This window comes from Monodelphis domestica, chromosome 1 (assembly GCF_027887165.1).
Source record: "Monodelphis domestica isolate mMonDom1 chromosome 1, mMonDom1.pri, whole genome shotgun sequence".
Lineage (NCBI taxonomy): Eukaryota > Metazoa > Chordata > Mammalia > Didelphimorphia > Didelphidae > Monodelphis > Monodelphis domestica.
In genome coordinates this window covers 630,759,381-630,769,616 of record NC_077227.1, presented here as the reverse complement: position 1 = coordinate 630,769,616, position 10,236 = coordinate 630,759,381, and the positions used below count along the sequence as shown (strand labels likewise).

Sequence of the window (10,236 nt, the reverse complement as noted above, 5' to 3'; positions counted from 1 at the left end):
TGTCACTAATTCTAATGGTTTTATATTAGCCCCAGGATGAAATATAAACCTTTGTAGTCTTATACTCCATTTTTCTCCACTGGCTATAATCCAGTGACATTGGACTACTTATTGTTCCTTATACAGAACACTGAAGTTGTCATTTGTTATCCTTTATATAGTATGTGTGTGTGTGTGTGTGTGATCCTTTGCTCTTTCCATTGGCTGCCCCCTCTGCCTGGAACATTCTTCCTCTTACTTATAATTTCTATTTTCTTTGATATTTTTTTCAACTTGGCTCCAATCCAAACCCTTTCCATCTAAGTTTACTTTCCATTTACACTGTCTTATCTTATATCTCTTATTTGAATGTTGCCTCCCTATTTGAATCTGAGTTACTTGAGAGGAAGGCCCATGTTTTTGTCCTTTTTGTATTTCCCCAAACTGGCACAGTGCCTGGCACATAGCAAACAATTATTTGATGATTGAAGAACTATTTCAAGGCTTCTACCATGGACATTCTGTAAGAATTGGCTTAATCAATGTCTCTAGATTGTGGGCTACAGTACAATATTTTCCAATGGAAAAGTCCTACATCTCTTGCCCGTGCAGATATCTCTGCAATGCGAACTCTCTTTGTAGGGAGAGATTCTGCAAAAGAAAATGAGGAATATTATAGGGAAAGATAATTCTTGTGAGGAGTGTGGGAGAATGATGGGAGATAAGACAAAGAGGGGAGGGATGAGAAATATTGGAAATGATTTTCAAATGAGTCAAACTAATACATACTAAAGAAATATGATTCTGACAGAGGTAGGCACCAAACCAATAGGCAATGAATTTTAAAAGTGAAAATCTTTTAATTGAAATAAGTTGCATAAAGCAATTTTTAAAAGTTACAGTTCACATTTGTATAGTACTTTGAGGTTTATGAAATACTTTGCTCAATAAAAATCTGTGGATAGGATTATTATCCATATTTCACTGGTGAGGAAATTGAGGCTTGAATTTTTAAGTCACTTGCTTTAAGGCACACAGTTTGTAAATGCTGACATTTTTGCCAAAGTCTGCCTTAACTAAGATATGAAATCATGGGTTCTGATTAGAACCTAGAGTTCTTTCTATCTTCCTACCTTTGCAAACTGCCTTTAATTTTAAATCTTAGCTCATGTCACTAGAATGTGCATCATCTCCCTAAAATGAGTAATTTATTCAGTTAATTTCCCATCTATACTAAATCACTATTCCCTATCTTTTTAAAAATTTATTTATTTTTAAGTATTTTTCCATGGTTACATGATTCATGTTCTTTCCTTCCCCTTTCCCCTCCAGAGCCAACAAGCAATTCCACTGTATTAGATTATTAGTACTCCCTATATTCTCAGATAACATTTTTACTTCTGAGAACCATAAAAATGAAAGTTACTTTCCTCATTATGTCGTCACTAGATTCCTCCTGATACTTACTGCTTATCCTATATTGACCCTTTTTACTACCTTTATCTTAACTCAGTTTCTGCTTGATTTAGAATAGGTATCGGGCTCAAGGCAACTAGGTGGCAAGATGGATACATTGCCTGGCCTAAAATCAGCAAGACTCATCTTTCTGAGTTTCTTTGGCCCCAGGCACTTAGTTTTGGGTCCCTGGGCAAGTCACTTAACCCTGTCTCAATTTCCTCATCTATAAAAGGAGCTGGAGAATGAAATTCTCTGTTATCTCTGCTAAGAAATGGGGTCACGAACAGTACTGAAAATGCCTGAGCATCATCATCAGCGAGTTCAAGCTTGTATTACAGAAAGAAAAGGGAGTGAGGAAGCCAAGATGAACTTCCAGTTAAGATGTCAATATAAGTGGCCTGAGAGGCTAGCTAAGACTATTAAAGATACAACTGATTCTTCATTATTGAGATATGACAATTTCTGAATAGAAGGAATATCAGTGGCAGTCTAGTCCAAACTATATCAAAAAACATTTTTTTATCTAACACATACCTCATACAAGTGATCCACCAGCTTTCCCTAAAGACCTCAAGTCATGGACAGTCACTTTAGGAAAGCTGTAATTGTCAAAACTTTTCCCTCCGACCTAAATTTGGCACTTATACTGATTTCTTCAGGATCAGCCCTCTCTGTCTAAGAGTCTAATCCCTTTTCTTTAAAAAAACAAAAACAAGACACACACACACACACAAAAAACTTCCTAAAAAACCTCTTTCCTTCCATCTTCCAAGGCAGGAGCATTAAAAGCTAGACAATTGGGGTTAAGCTTGAAGAGCTTGAGAGCTTTTGTTTCCTTTCTAAAGTTATTGTTTATCAGTTCTATGCTGTGTCCTCTTTTCCTTTAAACAATAATAAAATGCCCTCAAGTCTCCTCATCATCCAGGTGGCTCTTCTCTGGCTGTACTTCAGTTTATCAATGACCATCCGGAAATGCAATGCCCCAAAATGCACATGCCATAGTTGGTCTCAGGACATTCAGCTTATTCATGAAGCCTCTGCCTCTTTATCATGCATGCAGCTATTGACTTCTTTGGGTTGCCAAGTCAGACTGCTAACTCTTTCTGAGCTGGTTGCTCAGTATCCAATGGATATTTCTAGGCTTTCAGCTTCTATCCTGGTCATTTATTTGTACTTCTTAGAAGTAGAGATGAGAGTAGGGAAGAGTTGAAGAATGCTGTTTTGTGTTTCATTAGAATTTCTGACATCATAAAGAAGTTGGATATTATGACTAAAGTAATTTTTCATATTCTCCCTGCCTGCCCTGATTATCAGCGTAATTTCCCTCTTCATGGATGAGAACTAGCAGTCATTCTGAAGTTGTGACAATCAGAAAGTTGTTCTCTTTAACAGACAAATCTATGGGGAAAAGCCAATTAGCCTGGAACAATACTGACCCCCTAAACACCATACACACTTTGTATATTTTATTACTGTAGCTAAAAAGTACAGAGGCAATACAAGAGTCAAACTTGATGCCAGGTTGACATGGGTTCAAGACTTGCCTCTGTCACTAACTATGACTGTAACACTTAACATCTCAGTGTTCTAGTCAACTTAAATGCAACTTAAATATTATTTGATATTTTAAAAGAAAAGCAAACAGTATATAATAGATTTGCAGTTAACATGTAAAATCTTTTCTCTGATCTGTTATGTATAAAGAAATGCTTACTTTATTTGGTATTTGTAAAATTCAGAATTAAAAAAGGATTAGTTTCAGAGAAGGTACAAAGTCAGCTTACATTGGCAAGTTTCCTAACTGGGAGTTCTCTGTATCAAGAAAATCACAGTCCCTATGCCCAGTTCCTGTTTATAAAAGCAATTAAATTTATTTTTCCCATCTAATATAGATAGAAAAGCAAGTTTAAATTGTATATATTAATGTAAAACTTTACAGTGATGGCAATGAAGAATATGGACGCAAATAGCCTTATATGGGACAAAGAATGAGCTGGTTATAGTATTTAGCACAGTACCTGGCATACAGTAAATGATTAATAAATGCTTGCTGTCCTGTTGGCTTAATGTAATCATTTAGAAATCTCTAAGAGGATAATGAGCTAGTCTAAATTTAGACTAAGGCTTTTGTAAAGTGCATCTCTACTGAGTACAGATGACTCACTTGGAAGATTCTAATTGACTGTTGTCTCCTTTGTGATATCAAGATAAACTTCAAGTTCCATTTTTGAGTATATGGCTATTTTTTGTTGCAGACAAAATTTGACTAAGATCAAATGGGAAATACCAAACAGCCCAGTTGAAACTGAGGTCTCACATTGGTAAATTATGCACAATTTTGTCCTTTGTGATAAATAGACTAAGTTATGTTTACTTTAAATAATATAATTCTAATACATAAATTAAAATATTAGGAAGCTTGATATATTAATGATAGTTAGCAAGTTTGATAGTGTAAAATTATCAGTCTCTATCAAAAGAAATGTTGCAAATATATTTGGTACTACATGTTCCATATGGTCCTGTGGCCCAAACATCAAGTTAGATCTTGGAGACCTTAAAACTTGAGGCTGAAAGATATTTCCAGGTTTGCCTCATCCAGGTCTGGAGTCAGGGAAAAATAGGTACGAATAGAATCTGATTGTGTATTACTCTTGAGTTTTATGTTTTCTTCTCATTTTCTGGCTTCAAAAAATGAAAATGTAACTCTTAAAATTTGTAGGTAAGTTCTATGCTTTTGGGGTCAGACAAAATCCTTGACAGGATCTTCTCTGGAATGATACCAAAGCATTTGCTTTTCAATCTGTATAAAAATTGATTTACTTTACCATTTATCTTCTTTATCTATCTTAATGCTGAAATCAAATGTTAGGCCATAACATTCAGGTTCAAGGAATCACACCTTAGAAAATGCTTCATGGAAGAAGGGAATGTGCTTGGGCTAGTTTCAAACAAGATGTGGATTCAAGTGACTAATAACAAAACAGGGAGGGAGAGATGTCGCTAGAGACTTAACATGGGAAATACTCCAGTATTTACATTGTATTTGTTATATTATTCTGTCAGGAAGCATCAAAGGATAAAAAAAAAACAAGCCCCCCAAAACAAAGATGTGGTTGTCCTGTTGCAAAGCCCAACCAAGTCACTCCTGACCGCCTGTTAATTTGTGGAAGAGATCTTCATCAAGTGTTTCATTTTGGTCTTTTGAGCGAGTAGATAAGAAGATATAGCCACCAATATATTCATGTACGATCTTGCAATCTGCACTTAGGCAGGTGAAAGCAATAGACACATTTTGGTCAAACTCTATGGTAACCTGGAAAAAAAAATTCAGAGCACAATTAAGAAAAAAATTTATGTACACAGATAGGCAATCATATATTACAATTCAACATGGTCTTAATGATATAGAGACTCTAGTTTCTTGTGAAGTAGTCTACAATTCAAAAACTAATTTAGTTTTTAAAAAAGGGACAAAGAAATTGCTTATTTGGTGCCCTCTTGTGGCAGCAACTTTTATAGAAATATATCCTGAAAGTTAGCTGAAATAGAATAATTCTAAAGTTGACTTTTAATCAACATTTGCTGATTAAATGATACTAGCTGTAATATTACAGGGCAACCCATGAATGAAGGACCATCTCTTCACAGGGGAGAAATTTATTTCATAATAAAAAAGAGCAAGAGATATTTTCAAAATTTTAACAATGATAGAGGAGGATATTTAAGAGACTATTTAGTATAAGTTTATTGTTTCTGTAGCTATTTTTATGGAGATCTGGAGAAATTATGTGGCTTGCCTGACACATAAGTGCTTAATAAATATTTTTTGATTGAACTGTCCAAGGTTACATAGCAACATAATGGGGATTCAGTTCTCCTATCAAATCAGGCTCACAGATTTCTGTTGGAAGAATGAAATGGTTTTTTAACAAAGTTATTCAAGGACACAGGTAGATCAGAATATGAAATCTTGGTCAGTTATGGTATTTAAAAAAAATCACTATCACCAATCAAAGGCAAAGGCTTGAAAAGAAAAAAACAACAACAATGTCTATTTGAAAGGTGGAGAGCTGTTAAGAAGAAGTTGTTGGGGGGCAGTTAGGTGGCTCAGAGGACTGAGAGCTAGGCCTAGAGATAGGAAGTCCTGTGACCTCAGACACTTCCTGCCTGTAGGACCTTGGGTAATTTACTTAACCCACATTGCCTAGCCCTTATTGCATTTCTACCTTGGAACCAATACAGATGATTGATTATAAGACAGAAAGTAAGGTTTTAAAATAAAAAAAAAGAAGATGGTGTCATGAGAATGGAATTTGGATTTCTAGATTCAAGTTTTAAATATTGTAATGATAAACTGTCAATGAATAGAACGAATGTATTTCTATGTATTGTCTTCAAACTATAATATTCATTGCTCTGAAGAACAAATCCCAGAATGCTTATGTGTGTGTTGAAATTAATGTATTATTCTCAATGTATTAGTTAATATAGCAATAAAAGCAGAACAATATCCCTGGAAATTTTCCCCTATAGGGGAAACTAGGAGCCCTTCAAGAAAGAAATTGAGGGTCTGGCATGGAGCCATGGAGGACCTTTTGGCTAAAATGGGAAAAAGACTATCCATTCCAATGGAGCATTAGTTTACAGCTTAGCTCTCTCCCCCTTTTTAGTAACATTAATATCCTCAAATGAAGTACCTTTATAAGTCTAGTAATGAGAAAAGGTAGATCCCCTTGGAAGGGGAATAATGATTCCTCTAAATAAGGGGAAGAGAGACCCTCTTTCAAAGTGCTTAGAAATAAACCCCTGTAGTTTTGAAGTCTGAACTATTCACCCATGGATAGATACGATCTCATTTTAAGTAGCCTGCTAGCCTTCCCCTTTTCCCCTCCTTCAACTGCACCTCTTGAAATAAAAATACTTTTCCCCCTCTTTTTTGTCACTAATTACAAGCTTTAGTTTGGCTGAAAATGCCTCAACTGCCACCCCCTCTTTTTGGAGACATGACCCTGATTCTTCTTGAGTAAAGAATAATTCCCTATCTCCTTTATCTGACTGATACCAGAACATGTCACAAATTGTCCTGGATTGAAGTACTTTGTAGAAGAAATGTTCGGACCCTGAACTTTAACTGTTCCTAAATTGTTAAGTTAAAGGATGTTCCCCAGGAAGCCAGGATGTGAGGCAGGATGATTGTCTCAAAGTAAGAGTAAACATTTTGTAATGATGTTATATGTACTGTATTGGCTCTTCCCTACAAATTGGAATAGATTCTCTCTGAGAAGTGCCATAGCTTGTTCTTCTTTTCCCTTCCTCTGCACCTCTTACACCTTTTCTCCTTGTTGCCTCTCCAATAAAGGCAGCAATTCTGTCTGCATCCTATCATGACTCCTGTCTGCTCATTAGAGTGATTCTGGGGGCTCATATCCCCAAGAGCTCACTCCACACATTAGTCAGTTTTCAAAACTTGATTATATAATTAATTAAAAGGACTTTAAGTTAAGGAAGGGAGTAGGAGAAAAGTGATTGATGTATATCTGCTGTCCTGGATATCATTTTGCTATGCTATGGAAGTAAAAATAGTAGCTGAGATGCCCAGAAAAAAGAAAATTTAACAAAAAATAAATAATAAAGCCCATGGCTTCAAATATCTATATCTTAAATAGATCTATCTATCTATCTATCTATCTATCTATCTATCTATCTATCTACATAGATGCAAAAATCTAGATATCAAACAGATATGAGCTATAGTGATTAATGTAAAGAGACACATATGAACTCTCAAGCATGAGTAGTGAGACACATGATAGAATAAGGCTTTGAAGAGGTATACCTTAATTGTAAGGAACAGGACAGGTAGCACTATATATTATACATATGTGTTTCTAAAAGGAAATCAATGATCAAAAAGATCCTTAGTGAAAAAGAGTTGGAGAAACAGCCACTGGGGTAAAATTAGAACTAATGTTGTCACATGCCATGGACAATCTGAAAAGAAAAGGGAAATAATAGAGAAGTATTTGGAAAGTGAGACACAAGTCTGGTCCAGCCACATGACACAGATGTAAAAGGAAATTCAAAGTATTTGTTCTGTTGCTCAAGCTCTGTCAAAATTACAAACAGCTAATAACAGATAAGAATTATAGTGCTTAGAATTCTAAAGGGGAGAGTTAGCCTGAGAGGGCTAAGAAGTTCTCAAACTTAGCCAAGATGGTGGCTTAGTAGCAGTGAAAGCTGGAACCACTCTAAGAATCCTCTCAAACCAACCATAAAATAGTACCTCAAAATGACTGAAATCACAGAACCAATAAGGAGTAGAGTAAGGTGATTCTCCTGCTGAAAACAACTTAAAAGGTTGGCAGAAAGAGCCCATTTTCATGGGATAATGAGGAGCTAGAAATAAAACTACAGAGGAATTCAGGCCACCCAGGTTTTAAATCTCAACACAAGACAACTTTGAGACCCCAGGACCCTGCCTAAGCTAATAGCTGAGCACCCTACACACCCATCCAAAGTCCTAAGCCCTGGCACCAGCAAGGCCCCTAAGTCCCCTAAAGCTTGGTCATTTCAAGTATGTGATGGAGCCTCTAGTCCTATAGCAAAATGGTGCACAGTGCTCTAAGTCCTGCAAGTCATCAGCAGAGAATATTGAATCAGCAATTTTCAGAACTTCTAGCTCACAGGTAAAAAAAAAAAAGGCTAGGAAAATAAGCAAACAGAAAAATAACCATTGAAAATGTCTATGAAGACAAAGACACAGACTCAGGAGGAAACAGTGAAAGGAAAGCAACCACATACAAAACTTCAAAGAAAAATGGTAATTGGTCTCTGGCTTTGGAAGAGCTGAAAAAGGAATTCAAAAATCAAGTTAAGAGATATGGAAGAAAAATGAGAAAAAGAAATGAAATGAAAGTAATGTAAAAAGAAAATAATAGCATAAAAATGAAAAATTCATCATGTAGAAAAAGAGGCATAGAAATACAATAAAAAAGAATTACTTTAAAAACAGAATTGATCTATTAGAAAAAGAGGTAAAAAAATTCCAATGAAGAAAAGAGTTTCATGAAAAGTAGAATGACCAAGTGGAAAAGGAGGATCAAAAGGTCACAGAAAAAGATGATAATTTAAAAATTAGAATTGACCAAATAGAAGCTAATGACTTTATGAGACATCAAGAAACAATAAAACAAAAGCAAAAGAATGAAAAAATAGAAGAAAATATGAGATCGGTCATTGAAAAAAAAAAAACAAAAGACCTGGAAAATAGATGCAGGAGAGATAATCTAAGAATTATCGGACTACTTGAAAATCATGATAAGAAAGGCTAGACAGCATATTACAAGAAATTATCAAGTAAAACTTCTCTGATATCCAAAAACAGAAGGTAAAATAGAAATTGAAAGAATCCACAGATCACCTCCTACAATAAATCCCCAAATGACAACTCCCAGGAATATTATAGCCAAGTTTAAGAGCTCCTAGGCCACAGAGAAAATACATTGAGTTCCAGTTCGGATTACATAGCATCTATCAGCTTCTAAACTGAAGGATGGGAAGTATTGAAATATGATATTCTGGAAGGCAAGGGAACTAGCTTTACAATCAAGAATCACCTACTCATGAAAACTGACTATATTCTTTCAGAGGGAAAAAATGGTCATTTAATAAAATAGATGATTTCCAAGCATTCCTGAAAAAAAAGACCAGACCAAAGCAGGAAATTTGATGTCTAAATACAAAATGCAAGAGAAGCATAAAAAAGGTGAAAAATAACGTGAAAAAATTTTAGACAGAAGATATGGTAGTAAGCTGTTTAGGATGATATGCAAAAAAAAATAATCAAGGGGTGAAAAAGAAGTTTGCATGGAAAGGAAAGGAAAGAGAGAGATAAAATAGGTAAAGTACATTAAATAAAGATGAGCAGGGAAAAGAGAACTATTACAGAGGAGGGAAGGATAAGGATGGTGATGGGTAATACTTATACCTTATCGTATAGAATTCTATCTTACTCTATATGGAAGTAGAAGGGGAATAAGAAAGAGGGTGGTGGTGAGGGGAGTAATTATAAGGGAGGGGCATGGGGGAACTGATTAAAAGCAAAACACTTGTCTGGAGGAACAGAGTAAAAGGAGAAAGGGCAGGATTAAAGGGGAAAATAAGATAGAGGGGAATACGTGGAAGGTAATAAAAACTGAATGTAAATGGGATAAACTACAGCATAGTGGATTAAAAACCAGAATTCTACAATTTGTTGTTTGTAAGAAACATTTAAGGTAAGGAGGCACACAAAGTAAAGGTAAGGGGATAAAGTGGAATCTTTGGGCTTCAACTGAGATAAAAAAAAAGCAGGAGAAGCAATCATGATCTCAGACAAAGCTAAAGCAAAAACAGATCTGATAAGAGATAAGGGAGGCAATTACATCTTGATAAAAAGTAATATAGACAATGAAGTAATATCAGTACTTAACATATATGCAACCAAGTGGTATAATCTCCAAACTTTAAAGGAGAAACTAAAGGAGCTTAAGGACAGTAAAACTATAGTCATGGGGGACTTCAACCTTCCCTTATCAGAACTAGGTAAACCTAATAAAAAAATAAACAATAAGTAAGGGTAGTAAATGAAATTTTAGAAAAGTTGGATTTAATAAATATCCAGAAAAAAATTAAATGAGGATAAAAAGGAATATACCTTCTTTTCAGTAACACATAGTACATATAGAAAAATGGACCATGTACTAGGGCATAAAAACTTCACATCCAAATGCAGAAAAGCAGAAATAATAAATGCAA

At 35.1% G+C, this 10,236-nt stretch overlaps 1 protein-coding gene across 3 annotated transcripts in view; it reads right to left on the bottom strand.

Annotated features, from left to right (window-relative positions):
* Positions 1-815: 815 nt before the first annotated feature.
* The window catches only part of FERMT1 (FERM domain containing kindlin 1), a 64,627-nt gene continuing 55,206 nt past the window's right edge, over positions 816-10,236 (bottom strand). For all 3 annotated transcript variants that reach the window (XM_007476710.3, XM_001382094.5, XM_007476711.3), the window contains exon 15: positions 816-4,753. In XM_007476710.3, coding sequence (XP_007476772.1) covers positions 4,580-4,753 — 174 coding nt within the window. In that variant the 3' untranslated portion in view covers positions 816-4,579. The remainder of the gene's footprint in view (positions 4,754-10,236) is intronic.